Here is a 26,423-nt window from a genome sequence, read left to right on the forward strand (position 1 = left end):
TCAGAAAAAGTTGTTAACACCGGATGATTCGGTGAGAACAATAGTAGTAACACCAAATTATTTGGTAAGTACAACATCAAAAACTAGCAGTTGGACATTCACTCAAAGCCTATGTGAACACCGGACACTCCACTGTGTCTTCAAATCCATCACCGAACCTTCCGGTGAGTTATCTTGAGCCATTCGAGCCTTTGCACCATCTCTGTGTAAAATGCTCTGGTGCATTAATTTGGTGTTCATTCTATTCATACCGGACCATCCAGTGAGTTGAACATTCTCTTCTTTTCCCTAGAAATGCTCTGGTGCAACGATCTCTGTGATCACCAAACTATCCGGTGAGTTGATCTTCATTTTCAACACTTGTAATCGCCTCTGTAAGAAATGTTCCAGTGCTATACTTTGGTGTGCACAAATCAAACACCGAACCTTCCAGTGGGTTGATCTTCAGTCTTTTGCACTTGCATTCTTCTCTGCAAAAAATGCTCTGGTGTTACCCAGTGCAGATCATCGAACTATCTGGTGAAGTCATCAGCCTTCTCCCCCTTTGTCAGAAATACTCCGGTGTATTCAACACACAGAGCACTGGACTATCAGGTGAGGCTATCAGCCTCTATGCACAATGCTTCGGTGAGTGCAAACTCTTCTGCACTGGACCTTCCGGTGAGGTCAATTCTCTTTGGACTTCTTCAATTCAAAACTTTGTCCTTGGTGCGATGGCTTCTTGATGTATTACATCTATGAGACCTACTAACATATATTCTTAACAAACATGTTAGTCCAAATGACTATGTTATCATTAATCACTAAAATTACAATCATGGCCTAATAAGACCATTTTTGCTATAATCTCCTTCTTTTTGGTGATTGATGATAACACAACCAAAGCAAGTGATAAATAATAAATGATATCAATCGTAAAGAACACAAAGTCTTACCATATTGCTTAGATGCATGTTCTTACTATTTAGTCCCCTTTGTTGTGACTCTCTTTTTCTCCATTGCCACCATCTTCCTAGCTTCTTCCTATTTGTCAACCTAGGTGCCTCGTGCTGCTTCTCGTATCTTCATCTTCTCCCCTTTTGTCAATGTCGGCATTCCTAGTCATCTTGTATCTTGTTTTGTTCATCAAACTTCTCACTATTTGTCAATAATCTAAAAAAAAGGCTTATAAACATATGTTGAACTCAAAGAAAAACGTTAGAGTAATGTAAGAGAGCTTTATAAATTATGATCAAATGAAATGATATCAATTGAAAGAATATACCAATTATAAGAACATAATTTATAAAATCAATTGTGAGGATAGGAGACATTGATATCAATTAAAAAAAGATAAGCAAGGATCATAATTCATGAAACTCATATGATATAATCTAAACTCTCATTTATGTGTGCATACATATAATGAGACCAATTTGTGAATACCACTTGTAGGAATATAGCAATATATACACATCTAGATAATAAGTAGAGGTATGAAGTTTAAGTTATATCATTTATGGAGGTAGCTTAAATGTAGAAATAAATTGATAATAATACCAATTGAAGCATTTAAGCACTGCATATCTCTTGGGACGTGTTGATTTCTCCATAAAACTACAAAAGATACATCTAGCAATACATGTTAGACTAAAAAAATATGAATAAAAGTCTAGCTACCATTACCTCATTAACTTTGGATGAGAATTTAGGTATATGATGATCATGATTTACATCAAAGCGTCCAATCTTATACACTTATCTTCTTTGCTTGAACCTTCACTTTATTTTGTGAGCCAAGTCTCCAAATCTCCATAGTCGCCTAGGGCTTTAAGTCTTCTTTGAAACCCAAACTGATTGGGGTCTCTTTATATTGGTGATGACTTTCTTATGCGCTCAAATGGGTTGGTTTCACCCCTAATTCTTTCTCTAAACTATATGTGCAACCACTTTATCATTGTTCTTCTTCTTGAGCTTGTAGTGATTGCTCTTGGTTTTGGTATTGTAGTTAGGCTTGGTGTAGAAGATGGAGATCTTATTAGAGAGGTTTATTATTTTCTTTTTCTTCTTAACTTGCTTGCATTGGAAGGACTTGGCCTTCTTGATAATATTTGAAGCATATCACAATGGACCCCTCCGTAAGCTTTTTCACCATGGTTGCATGGTAATTGCCCTTTAATCTTGCCAAGTCCTTTTTGAGCTTTTCGACTTTTGCTTAAGCTCATCATTTTCTTGCGTAATGAGTTTATTAGATAGTTCTACAAGAACATTCTCAACACATATCTCATTGCAAAGTGATGAGCTAGATAGATCAATTAAATCATCACAAGAAGTGCAATCATCTATCTTAGTATTGAAATTAAATAGAGAGGTAGATTGTTTCAAATGGGTCTTAGATTGAGATTCAATGCACTCAAATTTTGCCTTAAGCTCATAATGATTCTTTGTTTAGTAAATTGAATTTGCTCAATAATTGCTCATAATTAAAAACAAAGGTAACGTGAATGTCATTCAGTACATTGAATTTCTTAAATTCCTTAGATCATTTCTTAAGGGTCCTTTGTTGCTTATTGATCAAATTAAGTAGTTCATCATTGAAGGGAGAATCCTTATCGAATTAATCATCACTTACATCGCTATTCATACCTTTGACCATAAGGCATCTTATTGAGCATCTCTTGGAAGAATGGGTGGCGAAGCTCTCATCACTGAGTTTGAATCTTCATCTTCACTCACCTATCTTCTCATGCTTGCAAATGCTTTGGCTCTTCCCTTTGTCTCCCTCTTGCTCTTAGTCTTCTTCTCCTTCTTGCTGTGATCATTGTTTTGACCAAGTCTTTCATAGAGATTCGATGATCAATCATGGCATTGATCTTCTTGATGTTTTTCTCCACTTGAGAGATAAGCTTAACGATTCTGAGATCTATTTCTTTATCATTTGATATGCTCATCATCTTCATTGCTCTCTTCATCTTTATCTTTTATCTCAATTATTTTCGCTTAAGCTTGACTCTTGCTCTTGCCTCCTCATCTTCGCCTTCATGTGTGGGTATGGTGCTTTGTTACTTGTGAGAGCAAAGTTCTTGGCGTCGGATGAGGAAGGGGCTTCCACCCCCATGTTCATAATTATCTCATAGTCGGTGATCTTGCCGAGCACTTGATTTGAAATCATCTTCTTGATGTCGTTGTTTTCGTAGATGATGGAGACTATCAACTTGTACTTTAAAAGAAGAGCTTAAAGTATTCTTCTCACACTTAATCATTGCCAATTGGCGTCAAACCTAACACATTTGTCTTATTGACAAGAATATTCAAACGTGAGTACACGTCATTAGTACTTTCATAGGCAAATTATTTGATAATAGCTTAGTAACAAACACATGATATTACTCATTGCGCATATCCTTTGTGTCTTCATGTATTTCAATGAGACTAGTCCAAATATCATGTGCATTGGTGAGAGGATAAATAGGATTAAATGTATCAACATTTAAAGATGATAAAATGATACTCTTCGCCAATACATCTAATTGTCTCTCCTTGTTGGTGATGCGAGATCTCATTCCTTCCTCGGTAACTCTCCAAACATCTAAGCCTTTAGCTTACAAATAACAAGACATTATAATTTTCCAACGGGGAAAATTAGTGCTGTCAAAATGTGGAGCACTATAGGTATGCATCCCAACCCCAACCGTCACAACTCTAGGATGTTAAGTTTATCAAGACCATGAGACTCTGATACCAATTGTGAGGAACGGTGACGTCCTAAGAGAGGGTGAATTAGGACACTTAGAAACTAAAACTTATTAGCTCCAAAAATTTCATAAGATAAACTTATATCAATTTCTATCTAAATGTGCTATAGGTTTATCTAGTGTCTCTACTCTACCGCTTAAAAGGATTACAACTTACTCTAGTAAGGTAAATTACAAGTATGTAAATACAAAAATGTAAATAAGATAGAGAGACAAACTCGACCCTAAGGGATTTTTATCCCGTGGTATCGATGGCATGAATGCCACCTCTAATCCACGTTGGAGCTCCACAAAGGATATGCTTCCGGACGCCAAGTCTCTTCTGATCACGGTTCTTGAGCTACCAAGTCACCAAGATATGGTCTCAAACACGATTAGCCACCAAACCAACAAGAAAAGGCCTCACCACTAGTCTCTCTTCTAGTCACTTACCGTCGTGATCACTTCAAAACTTAAGCCACCAAGGCAAGGGTGTCTGCATCCCCGTATACGTGTCTTGCCGCCGCTCCACACCAAGTCAAAGGGTCAACAAGCTTAGGCCACCAAGGCCCAAGATGTTGATGAGTCAACAAGACTCTAAGACGCTGACGTACCACTCGATACAAGCTAAGATCACTCCTTGATCCTTTCTTCAAGCTGCAACACTTAGCTACAACTCACTCTAGGCCTATAAGCACTAAACACTCTCTAATCTATAAGAAATGCTCCGGTGCTATACTCCGATGTGCACAAACCAAGCACCGGACCTTCCGGTGGGTTGATCTTCAGTCTTCTGCACTTGTATTCTTCTCTGCAAGAAATGATCCGGTGTTACCCAGTGCAGATCACTGGACTATCCGATGAGGTCATCAGCCTTTTCCTAATTTGTCAGAAATACTTTGGTGTGTTCAACATGCAGAGCACCGAACTATTTGGTGAGGCTATCAGCCTCTGTAAACAATACTTCGGTGAGTGTAAACTCTTCTGCATCGGACCTTCTAGTGAGGTCAATTCTTCTAAGACTTCTCTAATTCAATCAAACTTTGTTCTAGCTGCGGTGGCTTCTTGATGTATTGTATCCCTGAGACCTACTAATATCTATTCTTGATAAACATATTAGTCTCAATGACTATGTTATCATTAATCACCAAAATCACAGTCATAGCCTAATAGGATTATTTTCGCTACACTAAGTATACACACGTTGCAACGAAAAAATAAACATTAGACGTGCTAACATCAATCACAAACTCAAAATATAGAGACGTGGATGTGCTATGTGAGCACTGCCGAATGAATACGTTGAGAACGATACCGTAGTTTGATTTTAGATAGGATCTAAAAATAGAAGAGGAGATTATCCTTTAATTTTCCTTCTAACTAGCAACGTTATCCATGTTAATAGCGTGACTAATCTCACTACAATATTTTGTCATGATTAAACTAAAGATATGAACTCTTTAGATAAATCTAAACCGTTAGATGTTTATAATAAAGAGTAGTCAAGATCTTTTTCTTTTTAGATTAATGTGATAATTTTATGGCTTTTAGAACGAACGTGAGACTCCTTTTACACCTTAAATATTAAGATAATATATTTTTTCTTTTATTTTTAGTATTAGACTATGCTAATGGCTGCACGTGATCCGTTAGTCTTGCAGGATGCACATCCTCTTTTGGTAACCCCACCCAATCGGGTCCTGCCACTTATTTTTTTTGGTCGCGCGAGCACAGGAGAGCAGCGCACATGAAGTGGGCATCCAACGCGCAGTCCCACAAGCTGGCCACGTTAGCTTCACCACCGAAGCAGATGGCTTTTCCCCTTACACTCCCAGAACCAGAAAATGCAACAAAAATGATGACACCAAAGAAATAAATGGTTTACATATCACTGTAAAAAGGAAGCAACATTATAAATTGCCCGTTATTTTTGGATTGCTTTCAATCCAATTTGCTTCCCCATAGAACCATGCTGTCATGACACCATTTTTTGAACTAGCAAATTTGCATGATCAACAAAAATACAAACAGATCTTGTACACAGATCACATCCAATTGTGTGCAGAAATCACATGCTTCATTTTAGAAATTAAAAAAAAAAGACAAATCAAAGAAAGATGAACAGTTATGTTTCTATCTATACTAGATATCTGCAGAATTGCTTTTGACACCTCAAGCAACATCTTGTGCATAAGTAGATGACTGTTTTCCTAGCTAATTGCAAACACGGATCACATACCTCACTCCACTAGAAGTAAAAAATTATCAAGTACCAATTAGATGCTGCACTAGCTTTACTCTGGGTCTGTGCTACCTGGACATGGGTGTCTGAAAAAATTGGCGTATCGACGTGTATCTGCGCGTCGATTCGCGTCGACACGACACATCACGTATCGGACACATGTGGCTGCGTCTCATGCCTAGCAGGTCGGCCGATGAACTTGAGCTCCTCAGAGATACAAATCGATCAAGCCTAAACTCTAGGATCTAGCTGAAGAATAGCTCAGGCTGTTGCCATGGTCAAGCAAGAGGATAACTGCATAGAGAGATGATAGGAGTGAGCCGTTACTTTAACATGGAGGAGATGGTGTGGTGTGCTGGTTGCTTCGCCTCCATCCACCTTGATGCGAGAGAAAAAGCAAGGCACTGGAGGAGAAAGGAAGGCACGTGAGGAGGGGCCACCATTGCCGAAAGAGGCGGTGATTGCCGACGGGGAGCTCAAGCATAGGCCCTGGTTTGCTGGTTACATACCAGCAGTTTCACTTCACCTACTTCAGCCACAACGCGAGCGAGACGAGAGGAAATCGGATGTTTGTGAGAGTAGATCGGGTGGCTGGACGTCTGCAGGAGTGGATCGGGCGACTAGCGTGTCAAGACCGGTTTCAAGAAACAAACCAATCTCATCTATATGCTGAGCTCATGAATCAAACTCAACATATAGTTACTTCATTGATGATAATCATTACAATATCCATACTTAATTGAATTAACACTACTACAGAATAGCCCATCACTGCCGGTTGGTAAACCAGCTATAGTGTCAGTTTTCTAGCCGGCAATACATAATGGGTAGTGAAGCCTAGGATGTCATCATTGCCGGTGTTTTTGGACTGGCAGTGAAGCCTTTTTCCAGCACACAAAAAAGAAAAAGAAAATAAATCCATCCGCCGTGCCACCACCGGACCTCGCTGTGCTCGCCGTCGTGCTCACCGCTGCCACCACTGGACCTCACCGTGCTCACCACCACCGGATCTCACCGTATTGCTCATAAACAACCACAGAACATTCACAAATTCACACAACATTCACAAAAATCACTGAAGATCACTAAAAATCACAAATTCACAGAACAACACAAACACAAACGTTTGTCACGCACACACATTTGGTAATAACAAACATTCACAAAAATCAAGAAAAACAATCACAGCTGCTTGGTAGCCCACCGCCATCTGCTAAAGCTGTCGTGTTGTGCAATCGTCGGAACTGGTCGGTGATGAACTTGAGCTCCTCGGCGCACAGCGTGAAGGCCTCAACCTCATAGATGGCCTTGATGGTGTGCGTGGAGAGCAGGAAGTTGGCGCCGGCCTTGGGGTCGAGCGCCCACGTGAGTAGCTCCTCGTTGCAGAAGTCCCCTTCCTTGAGCAGGCCCTGGTTGTAGAACCCCATGCAGCCGTCATCGATGACGGAGCTCTCGAGGCGGTTCTGGATGATGTGGAGCATCTCGTCGATGGGGTCCCCCTCGCAGACGATGTAGGTGAACTCCATGCAGAGGCTGAGCTTGAGGCGCTCGCAGATGGCCTCGAGGCCGGTGGACTCCTTGGATTGGATTGCGAGGCCGGTGGGGAGGAGGCCGGTGGGAGAGGATAAGGGAGAGAGAGAGCTGGATGTGGTCGGTGGGGAGGATAAGGCAACTGGATGTGAGAGATAAGAGAGAGAAAGAGAAGGGGGGCGAACGTGAGCTTTTGCGAGCAAAAGACGATTGGAATAGAAATTCGGGTCCGGCCACCCTTTCACTGCCGGTTAGTACTATAAACCAGAAGTGAAGGGCATCACTGCCAGCTCAATTTATCAGCCGACAATGATTCGCCTTATTATTGTTTGATATTAGCTGATTTTTCTCGCGAGGCGTATGGACCAGTAGTAAAGCACCACCACTGCTGGCTCATTAGAAACCGACAGTGATGGGCCAGCATATATGGCCGGTTCTGTAGTAGTGTAATCATCTTACAATAGTAACCTTCAAGGATTGAATAACCAAATAAATTGCAGCGGAACTAAATGAACTAATACTAATCTAATCCTTTACGACTCTTCCATAAGCATTGTCGACGTAGAAAGCATCTTAGAATGATCCATCTTCAGCATACTCCTTGATACCTTCTCCAACTGAGTGTTTGATTGATAATAGCAAGAGTGAGCACTTGTCGTACTCAGTAAGTTGTGAAGTAAATAGTATGTACATGAAGGCTTAACAAGAATAAGACTAATATGGCTCTTTTGTATAAAATAACATTTAAGTAAAAACATTTAAAAGTAATAATAATTAAGTGAATAACAAACCACCTCAAGATTCCATTCATCTTGACCTAACCAACTTTCCATACCTTAACCAAAGTTCCATCCACTAAGTTTGAACCCTCAATCATAGTTTCTACCACTATGATTGACCACCCTCAACTATGATTCACTCCATCACAGTTGACCAACTAACCAAAACATCAAGTTATAATCATGGTAGGTTTTCAGTGCCGCTCGTGACTGTGAGCACGGCTGAATAATCATGGTAGGTTTTTAGTGCCGCTCATGGTCTGCAGAGGTTATACTTTACCCACAAGACGTTTCTTCCCATTTTTCCATGCATCTGTTGGCCGACGGAAAACTCTTACACACTACCGAGGTGTGCACTAGAAATCCACTACAAAGCCTTTACAATGCTCCTCTCAGCACATGTCTGACTACTAAGGTTTCACCGCCGTGTGATTCCACCTCAACAATGGAAGCCCCTCTTGCGCCTTTCAGATCAAAAGAAGTCCATCCCTTCCATTCCCTGTACTACTAGATAGTCTACACTATACTGAGAGTAAAGCAAATTATTTGGCTAGGCCTGTCCCATACTAGGCTTATGATTATACTATAAATATAGAAAGGTCACGCCACAAACCGATCCTTATATTTAAGCAAGATTACCATTTTCCCAACCGTACATCACGTACTAGCCTCATCATACCACTTGCTCAAATTCCTATGTCATGTTACTACGGAAATTATTCCATCACACAGGACCATTATCAAGTTCGTAGAGCATCATGATCACCATCCTAAAGTAAGGCTAAGCATCATCTACCCTTCCATAACCCAAAACCATACTATGACGATAAGGATGATAAGGAGAAACTAGGGTAAAATCTAACTCTTGTGTTTCCCAACAAAATTATTAGCATGCATATTTGTAAAATAAAACATTTGTAAAACTAGGATACATTTGATCAACAATACAACTTGCCTTCACTAAACTTAATTGGGTCTTCAAAATCCTGGTTCTGCAATCCTTATAGCTCCTCGGAAACGTTGGCGTCTACACACAACAAACACAAAAAAAGAATAACATATAAACACCAAGATAAAAAAAAAGAACCAAAATCACACAACAAACATCATTACATACAAGATCATGCTATTCTGGATAGTTCAGCAAAAGAATGAGTCAAAATGGAGCTATGGTTAACAAGTTATGGTTATCTAAAGATTCAAACGGGATTAAAAAGATCATCTACAGATGAAATTATGTTATTAGGAATTTTCTAGAATTTTTCAAAGCTATCTATGATTTCTAGGATTTTTCTATCATTTATTTGAATTATAAAACTATTTTAAACTATTCAACATAAGTAAATAAAACTATAAAGCATTATTAAACATTATCATCAATTAATTTTATCGGTGGGTGAACACCGCAAGCGGGGATCCGAAGGGACCCCGTTTGAGATTCGGCCGGGGGGCTGATTCTGGATCTGCCTCATACGTGGATTTAATGCGGATATGTGAGGTCTAGGCGGGGCGGATGATCGTCGGCTAGTGAGAGTAAATACTCAAGGGATTTTAGACAGGTTCGGACCGCACGGAGCGTAATACCCTACTCCTGTGTGTCTAGTATGCTATTAATGCTCTTGAAATACCTTTCTCTGGATCTTTTGTGGTACAAGGTTTTTTGTCTAAGTCTTGAGCTTCGGTCTTCAAGTGCCGATCTCTCTGAGCTTCTACTTGGCTTGGATTTCTCTGACTTGTTCGTTAAGCTCTCCGACCTCCTCTTTTCTACGGAATGCACCCTCCCTTTTATCCCGTTGGGGGAGGCTCAGCGTGCCCAGAACTGGGGCACAAATTCCCACGAGCCATAAATGGAAAGCAACCATCATGGGGCTACAGTTTGATGTTACAGGGGGTTGAAAATGCACCTTCGATCGGTCTTGTCGCCCATTACGCCCAATTTTAGCAGATGCAGGGGGCCCACCGGGCAGCCGCCGAACTGCCCCGCATGCCCTCTCGGTCAGAGCAGATCTGACACAGCAGGGGGCAGGCGATATGCCTCGAGTCCAGCGACGATATCTCCAAGCCGTTTCCCTTATGGGCCCCGCAGGGTGATGTGAGATAGGACCCGTCGCATTAAATATCCTCATGCCTTCCTGCCAGGCGGTGGCAAGGACTGACGTACTCAGTACGACAGGCATGGGGGGAGTGGTTGGAAGTGACAGGTCACGCTTCCTCTTAAATGCAGTATCGGGCCTCTCACCAATTGACACTCACCGTTGAGCCCTTGTGGGGTCCACTGGCAAGGGGCTTCTTGGGTCCTTGGGGAACTCTGAGTACTCGGAGACCAACTGTTCGTGGCCCCGAGCACCCCTCCCGGAACTGGCTCTTCTCAGGTCCTCGGGGAACTACGGGTACTCGGGGACCACTGTTCATGGCCCCAAGCACCCCTCCCGGAACTGGCTCTTCTCGGGTCCTCGGGGAACTACGGGTACTCGAGGATCACTGTTCATGGCCTCGAGCACCCCTCCCGGCACTGGCTCTTCTCGGCCCTCGGGGGATGGTCCCCGAGGGAAGGCACCACGTGGCATTCTGTTGTCCTGGTCTCGGGACTCGAGGACCCCCGGTTCCCATATCACCGACAAATTTCCTATTTATTATTTTTTAGAATTATTTTTACTAAAAAACTATTTATTGTGCAATATTTAGTATTTATGATATCAGCAAAATAATTAAAACAATTAAAAAGAAACAAAAGCTGACTGGGCTGTTGACGGGACACTGCAAGCTGAGGTGGCATGAATGCCAGCGAAACGGCTGACATGGCATCTCACTTGGCAAGTGAAGTGGCCGACTGGTTGATTGGGTTTATGGATGCAACATGTCAACACTGGATTGGCTAGCAAAGAGGCATGAAACAGATCTAATTCTGGCCGTTCGTTTTGGATCAGACGGCTCACAACACTCTGCTCTCATCTAAACGGGTGGTACGACGGCATAGACAGCTCCCGCAGCGGCGCTTCGTCGGATCCTTTTCGAAACAGCGTTGCGGTGCTCTATGGTTGACGGCGAGCGGTGGAATAGAAGCACATGCGCACGGGGAACTCACCTAGACACTCGTTGAAGCTCGGGGAAGCCTCTAGCTAGGTCGGGATGGCGCACGACGACGGTTCTCCTCAATCGTCGTCGCGGACGAAGCTCCGGTGACGAACGGCGATCGGGCTTGCCTCTGGAAGCTTCCTTGCACTCTTGCGGTGCTAGCGAACCCTTAAACGACGGTGATTGGGCTACGACGACTGAGACCGGCATGGTGACGGATGAAGCTATACGGTGGCTCTCAGGTTCTAAAACCGATGGCTGCTTTGGGATGCTCTAGTGAAGAGGTCTCAGGTGCTTTATATACCCAGAGGAGATATAGCTCGTGGGCAATTTGGACTCAATTTGAACGGCGACAGCTTTGATTTAAACTTGGTTTAAACTCAAATCTGTTGGAGATAAGGCGTCCTCAACTGCGGTTCTTGCTAATCCGAAGCTGGCGAGCTTCTAGAAGACCTTCTCTATCGAAAGTACGTCAGACTTGCTCCTTGGCCCGTGGCCGGCTCAAACTTCCACGGTGGCACGCGAGCGCGAAGGAGAGGGGAAGATGGAGGTTGAGGACAAATGGATGGGCTGGGCTGAGGAGCTAGGCCAGGCTGAGTCGGGCCGAACAGAGAGCAGAGAGGGAAACAGAGGTGGACTTCGGCCTTTTAGTGCAAAAAAGCTTTTCCTAATTCCCTTATGTATATACACATGTATTTATATATACATACAATGTACATACTTTATATATACTTATATTAGCTCAAAAAATCAAGTAATTAAATAAGCAATCAAATATATACACATATATACACTTAGGATTATATAGTTTTGCAAATTCTTTTATTCCTTTGGAAAAAGCTTTTTACCTTTTTTGATTTTAAGAATTTGGGTTGTTACATGAGTATAGACATGCGTGCCACAACAACAAATCATGCAAGCTTGGAATTTAGATTTTATCTTATTTTTATTAGTAAAATGAGTCATATATCCGTAGTCAGTAATGAGATGAGAAGGTCAGAGGAAGAGTCTATGGACTGCTTACCGCTCTCTCAAATGGCGGTAAGGGCCTAACGATCCTATAAGAGGGCGGTGGATGTCTAGTTTTGTAATTTTTTTCACGAAAAATCTATTTATTTAAATTTTTAATAAAAAAATATAAAAATAAAAAAACTCGTGCTTCCCTTGCCTTGCCACGAATGATGGATTTTGTGCCGGTTTTAAGAACCTTCTTAGGCCAACTCCAACGGAGTCTTCAAATTTATAGATTCTAGTGCTACAGTACTTTACGGTCTACTGTAGCACCGAAAATTCATCTCCATCAGATCCTCTGCCCAGTGCTATAATACTTGCGGTTTACTGTACCAGTACTGTTCACAGAGACCGACAGTGGGCTCGGATGGAGGAAAACATTGCCGGGGTTTACTGTAGCAGTACTGTTCACAGAGGGTAACAGTGAGTCCGGAGAGAGGAAAATAGTAGTAGAAGGTAAGAAATGGGTAACTATTGGAAATAAAAAAAAATAAGGAATACTGTAATAATTATAGAGGATACTGTAATAGTGGTTTTGAGAATGAAAATTTGACGTAGCTGTTAGAGATGATCTTATGTATGTTTGTGCGGTCGACACATGCAAAGCATCAACCGACGAAACAAGGGACCCAAAAAAAAGGCTCAAAGGCCGCCCAGAAACAATGGTTGGACTTGGACAACAGCGTTTGCCATGACCTGGTGTAGGGTATCCTTTGCTGTGACATGGTGGTGACATCACAACAACATGAGCAGATCAATGTAGGTCCCAAGGAGACAGATATATTCCACATCTCTCTCACAGGGGGAGTTTCTCCAAGGAGAGGTGATCCATCGATGATGGTAGTACGCTGCTTGACCGACGGGACAACAATGTGTAGAGAAGATGCCTCTCCACTATTTCTGATTTTTTTTAAAAAAGAGGGAGACTTTTTCTTTTTTGTTTTTCACACCAGAGAAAGATGCCTTGGGAAAGTTATAAATCTGTCTATTTAGAGGGGGAAAAAATCCAAAATTAGACAATATATATGAGCTTATTTACCGAAATAGATAATATGTAGTTGTATTTATTAATTTAGTATCCGTATTCGACGCACCGTGTATTGAAAATAGATTTTCGATACACCGTGTATCAAAAAGTTATTTTCGGTATACAGTGTGTCGAATACGGCAACGAATACGGTACTGTTGCCGTATTCAGCATATCGTGTGGCCAAAACACTTTTTCGGTACTGACATAACCGTATATCAAAAAGCAGACACGACATGACCGTGTACCGAAAAAGCCATTTTTAGCACACGGTGTGCCTGCCGAATACGAATGCTAAAATAATAAATACAACTACATATTATCTATTTCGGCAAATACTCTCAGGTATGTTGTCTAATTTTGAATTTTAGCCATCCAAGAATAGTTTTACTTGAGAGGATGATAAAGTAATTAAGAACTAAGAACTGATCAAAGTTTCAAGAACAAATGATTTCTATGAGCCTGGGAGGAAAGAACATAACCGGAAATATGCAAGTTTGATTTTCATTTGCAGGTGTCAAAATCAGATAGGAGAGAATATAATGGCCTGCAACACTTTAGTTTTCTTTGTCCTTCTCTCTCTCTCTCTCGACTAGTGGAGCATCACATAAAATGGTAGTGTCGTGTCTAGTCACTAGCGCGTTTTCTGATATCGAAAGGTGCACAGCTCTCCTTTATAATGGTAGTGCAGTGTGGGTGACCATTTTATATACCTCTTTTTCTCTCTTTATTTTTGGGGAATATACCTCTTTTTTTCTCTCTTTTCACTTCAGCAAGTCATACTATTTGATGGCTCCAAATTTAAAAGCCAGCAGTTATTTTCAGATTTACAAGCTCATCTTTCAGTCCTCTACTTTACAGTCGGCTTGTGCCAACAAAATAACAACAGACGGCGTTACTCGAAGTGACCAGGCAGTGATTGGTTATCGCTCGTGTAACCACAAGTACGTAGATAGGAAAGAGAAGCACTTTGCCACGTACCGTAGCATCTAGCCGTATGGGCTCAACGCACTTTCTTGATCTCTTTGGGAGAGGATCACCAGCCCAGCCGGGCGTGGTCTTCCCTCTCCTCTCCTCTCCTCTTGCTAAAGGCCGAAGATTCTTTCTGGCCTTACGAGCCTATCCCTTGCCCCCCCGCACCGGCAATCCTCGCTGCAAGTTGCACCGCCGCCGACGCACGCTTGGCACCAAATTCTCCTAGGCTTCCCCCTGTTGGGTTTCGCTTCGCAGCGCTGCCGAACTTGCCGAGATATCAGACCGTGAATTCCGGCGAGGATGCCAGTTCAATTTTTTCTCGACCCAAAGCTTAATCCAGCCAACTAAAAATACATTTAATTTCTACCAAATTGCCTGTTTGTTTTCTTGCTTAGATTTGTATGATAAAAGAACCAGAGTTGGGCAGACTATACCAACTGGAGTCACTAGTGCAGGAAAAAAAAAACTCGAGGCTCACAAACTAACTCGTAAAGCCTTAGTTCGGCTCATTGTCCAAATGAGCCGAGTCCGAGTCACCTTATTGGCTCTTTTCTGAATCGAGCCGAGCCAGATCGAGCCCGTAGACCCCGGGCCTAGCCTAACAGCCAACACCACAGCCTGCCGGCAGCATGTCCGTTGCTCTAGGCCTCGAGTCCAAGTCCCAAACTCCCACATGACTCCTCTCTTGATCTCCTCCCTCTCTCTCTATGTGGGTGCGACATTGCGGGTCTACGGCGTGCCGACGGTGGCGGTGGCCTGGTGGGATGGCGCCTGGCGACCGCGAGCAAGGGCAGGGGTCCTAAGAGAATGGCGGATAACTGGGAGCGCGTCGTCTCATGGCGCTCAAGCGTGACCAGGACCACCTCCACGGGGGTGGAGCCACCTCCGCAGGGGGTCATGCCTGGCAAACGCAGTGACAGCTTCCCTAGGGAAGACCACTAGCATCGAGCAGATCCTGCAGGTCACCACCGACATCGAGGACGAGGACCCCAACGTCGCACAAATCCACGCGCACCCCTTCACGCTCCTTCTCGAATATGTGATTTGGCACTTGTGTTGTGAATCTATGATGTTGTGATGTGAATCTATGATCTGGCAGGCTCATGAGCTGGCTTGAGCTAGCAATCGAGCTGAGCTGAGCTAGCATTTTAGCTCGGTTTACAAACCAATCTGAGCCGAGCTAGCATTTCATCGAGCTTTCACGAGCCAAGCCAGACTGCTCGGCACATTTCTAGCCCTAGGGGTCACCACTTGCGTTCCTAATTCTAGCCGTAGGAAGATGCTTAGCAAGGAGATACAAATCATCGGAGTAATGGAGTTTTCAATGATTTGCATGCTTGGCACCAAGATTCGAAAATTCATTGAATAATGCTCGGTATTCGTGATATTCAGCCAATGTTATGCGGTCCACAATTAGAAGTCGAATGATATTCAATTTTGGAATTCAAAAAATTCAAATCAGATTTGAAAAAATTAAAAAAATTCCATAAAAACTAGAGACAATTCTAAGAATATCAGTGACAATTTTTTTTCAAAAAAAATGTTGCCTGTATCAGGAAATATGTGGTTTAACATTGAAAGTTAAAAAAAAGACCAAAAATATAGAAAGGGCTGAAATGGACCGAATACACAATGCAAACGGGTTGTTTAAGCCCAGCTCAATGGGATAAGGGCAGAAGGTCCTTATCCTCTTCCTTCAGTGCCCTCGAGTTAGCCAACATAAACAATCGCACGAACTCCGTGTGCCCAGCCAAATCCACTGCGGAGCCAAAGAAATCCGGTGGAGAAAGCGAAGAAGTCAGTCGGTACAAGGCGGTTACCGACTGCATTGACACGGGTTTCACAATTTGCAGAGGGAGTCGCGAGCGCCTAACGATCGAGGGAATATCAATGCAAGTCGAGCGGTAAGCGCCTAAATCTGAGTGTTTTTTTGTGTAATGCGGTCGACTCGGTGGAGCCGAACAATTTAGTGCTCGATGCGGTCGGTTTTAGCTCTTGTGCGCTCAGTTAGCAACATGACAGCACATGTTTATTATTTTAACATGCATGGACATAATTAATTTAGCTTGAAGGTTCTTTTCAAATATATCAATATATTTCGTTCATAGAGTATATTCAATAGGATAACAATTGAGCTTTATTCTTCCAACAGAGGCAATACAAACTGGTTAGTGTTGGTACGGGTCCGTTTTAGGTTGTTAGTGTTGGTTAGTGTTCGATAGCGTTGGTTAGTGTCTTGTACTTGGTTTTGTTCAATGTTTACTCACTGTTAGAATTTGTAGAGTGCTAATAGGTTGATATATGTTGTTTTGCAGTAATCGATGGTGGATAGAGATGTGGTGTGGCAGCACAGGGATAACTTGTGCCCGGGGTTTAGGTGCAATTGTTACCATAAGGAAAAGAAAGGTGGTGGTGCCATAATGTTGAAAGAACATTTGGAAAGGCACGGATCGAATATTATAAGTTACGATAGGGTGCCTCCAGATGTGCGTGATTACTTCAAGCGTGAGCTTGATAGGACAAGAGAGAAGAGGAAGGAAAGGTCTGAGGAGAGGCTACAGAGGCAAGAGGTAACTGTCCACATAGATTTGACAAACGATAATGAGGAGACAAAAGAGGAATGGATGAAGCATGTCATGGCTCAGTATAGGGAAGAGGAAGAGTTCACGAGGAGGGCAAGTGATTTCTATGAGCATGGAGGTGGCAGTGGAAGTTCTAGAGGAGGCAACGTTTTGAAGAGGATGCTTAGGAGGGCATCTTCAACTAGGGAGGCACAAAATGTCAGAGATTACAATGTTGCTGCAGCAAAAGCCCTTGTGCACTAGAGGATTGACACTGGGCCATAGAGTGCGAAGGAAAAAAAATGCAAAGGCAGCTATTGGTTTAGCATGGTCCAAATTTTTTCATACTTCAGGTATTCCTAGTAGAAGGGTGCATGACACATTCTTTGTTACTGCAGTGAGAGAAACACAGAAATGGGGTGAGTGATAAAGTTTATAATGAATTTTATTGTTGTCATATTTATTTCTTTTTTACTTATGACCATCTCCAGCACATGTCTCTCTCAGCACATGTCTAACCACTAAGGTTTCACTGCCGCGTGATTCCACCTCAATAATGGAAGCCCTCTCTTGTGCCTTTCGGATCCCAAGACATCATCCATTCATCACTCTTCTGCCTGGTATATACTATGCTGAGAGTAAGCAAATTACTTGACTAGGCCTGTCCCATGCCGGACTTGTGGTTGCACTATAAACACAGAATGATCACCCCATGAATCGGTCCTTAGATTTGAGCAAGACTACCACTTTCTCAACCATATATCTCATCATACCACTTCCTGAAATCCCTATTTCATGTTGCTACGAAAAATTATTCCATCATATTTATCATTGTTGCATAGGATAATTATCAAGTTTGTGGAACAATTATCGTGATTACCATCCCAAAGCAAGACTAAGCATCATCTACCCTTCCATAACCCAAAATCATACTATGGCGACAAGGATGATAAAGAAAAACTAGGATAAAATCTAACCCTTGGGATTCCCAACATATTATTAGCATGCATATTTGTAAAATAAAATATTTAAAAATTAAGATAAAAATTATCAAAAACACAACTTGCCTTCACTTAGTTGGGTCTTTCAAGTCTCGATCTTGAATTCCTCGTAGCTCCTCCGGAATGTTGGTATCTACTCACGAAAATAAGCAAAAAGGTAACACATAAACACCAAGATCCAAAAACAACCAAATATCATATAACAAACATCATCACATACATGATCACGCTTTTCTGGACAATCCAACGAAAGAACGGGTCAAAATGGAGCTACGATTGACAAGTTTGAATTTTCTGAAGATGAAAATAGGACTAAAAAGATTAAATAAAGATGAAATTATGTTGTTAGGAATTTTCTAGTATTTTTCCAAAGTCATCTATGATTTTTTGTTATTTTCTAGGATTTTTCCTTGAATTTATTAGCATTACTATAATTCTTAAACTATATAAAAACATTAAACATAATTAAATAACATTATAGAAACATTACTAAAACTATTTTCAGATTTTATCCTATTTATGAAATTATTTTTATTATGGAGAATACGTTTGTTGGAATTATTCCACTAAAGAAACATTATATAGAATTATGATACTATATAAAACCATTAAACAGAATTAGATATACCTATAAAACATTATTAGAAATTAATTTCCTATTTATTCTTATTTTTAGAATTATTTTCATACTAGAAATCTATTTATTGTATAATATTTATGTATTATGATGCCATCATAGCGATAAAACAATTGAAAAGAAAAACGCTGACTAGGCATTCTTGCTGAGTTGGCATGACACATAAGTTGATTTGTTGATGTGGCAAGGTGAGGTGGCGTGATGACATAGCTTAGGAGCTGACTGGGATTATATATGCCACGTGACGGCTCGACATTGGCTAGTGAAAGGGTAAGTAGGAGATCTAATCGTGGCCACTGGTTTTTGATCTAACGGCTTGGATTGATGGCGACCGAAGAGAAGACGACCAATGACAGAGGGGCTTGGGTATGGCGGCGGCACCGCTGGAAACTCACCGGACTTGAGCTCTGACTCGCTAGCGGTGACGATGAGCGGCGGAAAGGCTCACAAGAGGGCGGCAAGCTCACCTAGGGTGTCAACATCTATGAGGAGGCGACGTGTTGGCCTGACGACAATGAATCATGGTGGCAACTCATCGGCATCGGTGGGGATGGCGCTCTGGTGCGCTATGGTTGACGGTGAGCGGCGGAACAGAGTGGTGAGGAGGTTTGGTCGGTTCAGACGACTCGTGCTCGGCGTCAGTAGGGTGAAAAAACACTGGAACAACCTGGCGGTGAGCTCTAACTATGACAATGCTTGGAGCTTTGGTGTAAGGGTGCTACGACATCGATTTCTCAATGGGATGTTGGGGAAAAGGCTCGAGGTACTCTGCGGAGGGCGTCGGGTCACACATATATAGGCAGGCGGCTCCCTTATCTATTATTCTACCCGGATTGAAAAGAGAAGTGGTAGCTCAATCCTGAACTCGATCTCTTTGTTTAAACGTACGGGGGCTTAGAGATAGGGCTGGCAATAGATTGCAGGGTTCACAAGGATTCGAATCAGAGAGCTTCAAGATGGTCTCTTGGCTGGATTGGGCACGGATTTGCACAGCGGCGCTCGGCTCGAGTCGAACTCCGATGATGTGGAGGTCTTCGGGTTGGGGATGGATCCGACCAGCGGGGCTCGCACATCAGCGGCTCGGGGAGGACAACAGCAAGGGCGTGGAAGCACTTGGCCAAGGCGCGAGCGCGATCCAGAGAGAGAAGGGCGTGATGGATGGCTCCAGCCCAGACGAGGAGAGGGGAAAGCGAAGGCCAGCTCGGGATAGCTTGATCGGGTGGGCCGGATAGTAGGGAGAGAAGAGGAAAGGAGATGGGTTTCAGCCTCTTACTCTAAAAGCTTTTCCTTTTTCTATTCTATTTTCTCTCATGTATAGACACTTGTAAATTCATACATATAGCATACATACCACATATATATAATATTAGCCTCACAGAAACAATAAATCAATCAAGCAATCAAATATATATACACATATATATCTACAAACATTCTTTTATAGGAAAATAGCCCTCAATGTATATATGTATTTATGCATATAACACACATACTCACATATATGTGTACATGCATAAGAAGCACACATACACACTTAGGAATTTAATTTAGTTTTTGCAAGACTCTTTTATTTCTTCGAAAAAGTTTTAATTTTCTTGGTTTTGAACATTTGGGCTGTTACAACAGCCTAGCTCTCCCCACCACCGTTGTTGAAGCACCGCTCAGCAGATCCATGCCGCCCCGCGTGAACGACGTCGAAGGGCACCATGCCTTGATCTTTGTGTTGCCTTGTTGAGCACCATTTTTCTTCCTCCGCCATCACCTCCGGCCGATGTCTGAGCACATGCTAGCCATCGTTCGATGATGGGGTCTGGCAAAATAGATTCTCGAAGCCCTTTAAATGCCTGGCCACGCACGAGCGCCGGTAGTTCCACTGCCGCACCTCACCTCTCATTGCTGGGCCACGCTCGGGCACTAGCAGCCCTTCTATGGCCCCTCCTGCGCAGTCTTCCACCACCTGGTTGCCAACCGGCATGCCTCCTCTTCACCGCCACGCCTTTCCTCATCTCCATCACCGGAGCGCCACTCGGCCATGCTTAGGCCAACAACTCTACCGAGCCGCCCAGCTAATTGGCCCAGTTTGCCACACTGCCGCTTGATCATGTGCAGTAGTGAGCGCTTCGCGCCACAACTCGGCCGCTTGCAGTAGCGAGTGTGCTATCCTAGGCCTCCCCACCGAGCTACCTAGCTGACCCAACCTCCTCACCACCACTCGATAGCGAGCCTCCTCTCCCGGCCGGCCATCTCCCTCTCTGGTGCACCTCCCCCTCTTCAGTGCCTTACCTCTCTCTTTGATCTCTCTCTCCCATCCAAAAGGAACGCCGGCCTTATCTTCTCTGTTGGCCCCATTATTTTTCCAGAATTATCCTTTCTAGCAAATCTTCCGCATACCGTATCTTCTCCATTTTAACTCTAATTTCAACGATTCTTTCGCTGATATTCCTCTAAAATCATAATCTATTTTCCTGCCAAATCTTGTAAATTTTGGATCCCTTTTAATTCCCGTTTGATTTTTTTTTGTCGTAGCGAAGCTAGAATTGTTTATAGCCTTTTTAGCTAGCCGAAAAATAGATTATGATGTATACTAATACAATAATTATGTTTAGGTTAAAATCGTAGTTTAGTCGCATATGTTAACCTAGTTCAAGTGTAGGTTTAATCTTTTTTCCTAATTAGAATAGGATTTAGAATAAACTAAAGGTTTGATTTTAATTAATGTTTAGAATAGATTGTTATTCCATGCTCTATGCTATAGATTAATCTTAGTATAATTAATCTTAATAGAATAGTTTAATATTAGTAATTAATTAATTAATTAACCTTTTAATAAGAGTAGTTTAACATAGTTAATTAATTACATGTATACTTTTGCAATAGCAATAGTTTATAGCTTAATTAGAGTGACAATTAAGTAACACTAAGAAATTAAGAATAAATACTTGATAACCTTAAACTAGTGGTATAGATTAGAATAATTAATCATGACACTTAGCACATATAGTTTTAACCGCCTAGTGGTATACTTACGTATATATACTTGCTCACATACATCTCTATGTAAGTATCACACATACGTATATGTCTGTACATATGCACTCACCTACACGTGGAAACCCTAATTGTCGCTTTTCGGTAGTTAAGCTAATAGATGCTTACCTAGTCGATCGTGACATGATTAGGCTTCCTCTTAAAAGTTGATACAACAACTAGTTAACAACTTAACATAGCTTCACTAAATAACCCCGCTAGACTTCATATGTTAGTTTCGCATAGCTAAGAGTTGCCAATCGTCTTCCCACTAGGTTAGGTTTTGTCATTTTCCCAGTCATTTTTCTTTCGCTTTAGTGTTCCGTTTTGTTCTGGTGTTCCTTTGCTTAGTTGATCTGCACTTTTTGTCATTAATCTACGTATGTTTGGAGCCAAGAATCTAAGCAAGGATGCAAGGAAGGAACTAAAGGTGAGACCCGATGATGAAGAACTCAGGAGACTTGAATGACAAAACCAATCAAGATTTGACCTTCATCAAGGCAACTTCTAACTAATTGATCATATTGATCCCATGTTTGTAATATAATAAAATGACAAACTAAAACCTGATAGTTATACATGCATGCTATATATAATAGTTTCTCTTTAAATGCTGGTATTAATAATAGCCCATTTATTGAGCCATACTACAATCACTACTCGTAATATTCAAATATTAACCCTAGAATACTCCCAATACCTGATATAATGATGTTGGATGAAACCTTGTCAATTAGTATCCTTAGGGTTGGTTATTCTGCTCTCTTCGGAGACGCTTGCTCTCTCCTTGGAGAGTATTTAATCACTTTTTATTATGATCACTTGCTTTGCAAATGAGTGAAATATGTTAAGGTGATTGATGGTGTGAGTGGTGGAAAATGGTGCAGTGTTAAGAAAACCCTAAAAATTGCTTTGGCGGGGGCAAGCAGGATAGTCATCCAAAAGTTGGAGGCTATCTCATACGAGTATTCCTTTGTGGAAGGATGCCTCCTGGTAAGCAAGTCCTCAGAGGATGATTGCTAATAAGAAGATGTTTGCCCCGGCCGTATAAGGACCGAATCGTTGAGCTGCTGTGCTAAGCCTTCCTGTGAAACCATGCATCATGTTATGGGCAAGACTTGATCTCACACCCCATTTGCTAAGCTTGGTACCCACCCTGGAGGCAGGGGTTCCACATGAACTTAGAAAAAGACTCGTTATTGTGCGTACTATGAGGGTTGGCTGGTGACATTGCAATAGCCGGACTTGAGAAGCGATTAATCTAATGCTCCAAACCCCTATTTTTCCTGTGGATGGATCATGTAGCCACATGCTGGATGGGCACGTGATCTTGATATGATTCGCTCATCCGCTTGCAACGGTTGGAGACTGAGCATATCGTGTGGGTACAGTATACAACCTATGCAGTGTGTAAACCTATTTGAATAGCTGTGTCCACGGTCATGGACATGTGAAGTTACATATTCACAATGGTTAGTTTTTTGTTGTGTGTACCCCTTGATGTCTGAGTGGGCAGTGTGCCTGTGTTTTGGAGAAAGTTGGTTGTATGCCATTGAAACTAGTTGGACTAGGCGTCAACCAGCTAAAAAATGGGAACTGCAAAGGAACAGATAGCTTTTCCCTAGGGCCAAACAGCTCTTATCAATCAAACATGTCTTTTGATTAAACTAGTTTAAACCAAGTTGTTCACTTGAGTTCACATTGCATGTAAAACTGGATTTACGCCCAAACTATAGCCCTATGGCTTTATCCTTGGTTACCTCCCTTATGCATCTACTCAACTTCCCGAAGAAGTGTTAGGACTTATTGGGTACCTTCTATACTCAGTCTTGCTGCTTACAGATTGTTGAGATAGAGATCATTTTCAGCCCAGATGAAGTTAAAGAAAAGAAGTCTAAGGTCGCGTCCACACCCAAGTTGCATGTGGCATTGGCTTGTTTCGCTTCATGCTGCTTCGTTCCGCTATATGTTCTTCTGCCTAACTGGTTTGCCATGGATTCTAGCCCATGAGATCATCGTTACTCTTTTTAAATAATTATTTTATTCAATGTATGTTTTTGATATCATTCTGTTGAATTCTGTGTGTATCAACTACTTAATCTAGGGACTAATACATGAGGTACAGGAGAACCCGAGATCGGGGTCTTACAAGGTCTTCCCAAGATGGCATTGTATGTTGTCTCGAGGTCAACCACGTCGAACATAATCTTTTTTGTCTAGAAGTTGTCATGCTTACTGAAGGTAACAGAGAGCAATATCTAGCAAATGGGGGTGGGTGAAGATTTGGGTACTATACCATGGAAGGCTTGAGTAACCGGCTTGATAGAAGATTAGGAGATATGCATCTCTTTGAGTGTGTTAGCGAAGAGGATGTTTAGGGAACTCCATCCATTGATAAGAACTCGTGTAACCCTATAGTTATTTATTGTAGGCTCGACCACTATCGGGAAGCGGCCTGGTCGTATAAAGTTATTAGAGCAATCTTTTTGGCCGAAGGGGATCTCAATGTTTAACCATCTAATGACCTAATGACCATTGGGGATGGCAGATAAGACTTCTTGGGCCACCGTCTTGTACTGTCTTTTGAAATTGTAGGATGCAGAACCACCGAACATGTGGTCAATCGTTCTCTCATCTGGCTAAAAAGATATCGAATCCATGTCATCCTCACTCCTGCTAAATTTGGAATCCCTACTCTGAGCCATGACCTGGGTCTTCTTTCCTTTGGCTGTTTTCTCGACCTCCACTTCAACCATCCTATTCCAGAGGCGGCACTCATGGAGGTTGTGGTTGTCAGTCTGGTGGAGGTCACATCGATGCTTATTGCCATGTTCATCGGGGCTTGGTGTAGAGCTCTTACCCCGAGAAGAACCGGGACACTTGTCGGTACGGGTGTCAGGCAGATCTACAAAAACTTCATCAGAATTATTTTTCTTGCCCTTACCTCCCTTGATGTTCTTCTTGCGCTTAACCCTGTCACCCTTGAGCCCGGGTTGAGGGCATTTGACACCATGAGTCTTCTCCTTGATGAAGAGAAGCGCGTCTTTAGCCTTGGCAGGCTCATCGACGATTTCCATAAGCTCCCTGGTTGTCTCAGGCTCCTAGATGGTGATGGCTTCAATGCATCTCTGGATATTGACCCCTCAAGTGAACTCTTGTATGACATCGTAGTCGCTAACCTTGGGGATATTGTTCGGGATATTACTGAAGTGGCACATGAACTCGCATAAGATTTTTTTCATTCCCCATCTGCTTGCAATGGTAGAGATCATTTTTCAAGCCAGGACAAACGTATGTACCCTGGAAGTTGGCTCGGAATACATCACAAAGATGCTCCCATGGGTAGATTGTTCCTGATGATAGGTTGGTCAACCATGTCTTGGCTGCCCTTTAAGGGCAATAGGGAGGTAATTCACAATTACCTTCTCATCTCCACTAGCCGCTTGGATGGCCGTGCTATAGATCTAAAGAAACTCAATGGGGTTTGTGCTTCCATTGTACTTTTTGATTGTCTTGGGGCAGAACCTTGTCGATCAACTTATGTTCCGTAAATCTAGAGAGAAAGCCATGCCTCCGTTGATGACACCCTGCTTGGTTCTAGCAGCCTCAGGAGTTTTTCCCATGGGGATCGATATCGGGATGTCCCCCGATTAGATTGTTGAGGGGTAGATGAAGCCCCTTCAGAGGCCCTCAGCCTCCATTACCGGTTGTCGATGACCTCACGCAAGTCACTGATCGGATGAACTTTGATTGGTGAGCCTCGGCTGTAGTTATTCACCCGACTGTCATCCTAGGAAGTTTTGTTCCAAGGGTTTCACCTCTCTGAGTCTGATACATCTCGTAACGAGGGATTGCGTGATCTGCCACAATTAGCACTATTTCTGGGTAGGGCCAGACGAGAGTTCTTGTTCTAGATGATGACCTCTTTTGTTAAGTCAATCAACAAGTTCATCCAATCCTTACTAGCTAGGGTCGCCAGATCTATGGTCGGAGGACACACGAGGGTCTCTGGTAGAACAAGAATCCTCTTAGCGGTTGCATATATGAATCATTTGTTGGGGAACGGGTAGGCTATGACTAGCACAAAATTTTCTCTACTGCGTTCAAACAGAAAACCATGCGAGTAGAGGATCATGGATTATTACCACAAGACGCGTAGTGCAGCAGAAGAAAAGTTGGAGTAGACTGATACAACTTTGTGCACGTCCTCGACCAGCTATGAGTAGCGTCGCGTGTTCCTCGACCAGCTTGGAGTAGCGTCGTGTGTTCCTCGACCAACTCCGAACAGTGAGAGCGTGTTCCTCGACCAGTTCTGAGCAGCGAAGGGGAAGTAATCGATCATCTCGACCAGCTCTGTGACCGAATAGAGGAAGTAGTCGATCACACTGACCACTTCATCGACCACCCTTAAGCGGGTGCGTCATGCCCCTCGGCAACAGAGCATGACCAGCATTTCGATCTTAATGCCGAGGAGATCAGCGCTGTAATAGCAGCAGCGCCTCTACGGTATACACATGTATAGGGATGGAACATCGTACGCCAGTGTGCTAGCATCGTGCACTTGGCTAGGGTTTCATATGGAGCTCGTGAAAGAAGTGGCGGCCAGGGTTTTTGGTGGTAGAACCTGTGCACCCACGGCTCCTACCTCATCTTATATAGAGTACGCTAGAGGACCTTTAATCATATTAAAGCTAGTATGACTCTAAACCCTAATGGACCTTTAATCACATCAAATCCCATTCGCAAATCCAATATGATATGTGATCGCCTCTAGGGAAAATCACTAACAATCTCCCACTTGCACTAGAGTCGATTCATGCAAGTTTTAAATCACATCCCCTTAAG

General features: G+C 42.5%; 1 protein-coding gene across 1 annotated transcript; it reads right to left on the reverse strand.

Annotated features, from left to right (window-relative positions):
- Positions 1–7,124: 7,124 nt before the first annotated feature.
- On the reverse strand, positions 7,125–7,766 carry LOC133884628 (putative cyclic nucleotide-gated ion channel 8). Its single transcript, XM_062324108.1, has 2 exons — positions 7,751–7,766; positions 7,125–7,627 (listed from the first exon to the last, which is right to left on the reverse strand). Exons 1-2 carry the CDS (start codon positions 7,764–7,766, stop codon positions 7,125–7,127), a joined length of 519 nt encoding a protein of 172 aa, XP_062180092.1.
- Positions 7,767–26,423: the final 18,657 nt, after the last annotated feature.

Source organism: Phragmites australis, chromosome 1 (assembly GCF_958298935.1).
Source record: "Phragmites australis chromosome 1, lpPhrAust1.1, whole genome shotgun sequence".
NCBI classification, from domain to species: domain Eukaryota; kingdom Viridiplantae; phylum Streptophyta; class Magnoliopsida; order Poales; family Poaceae; genus Phragmites; species Phragmites australis.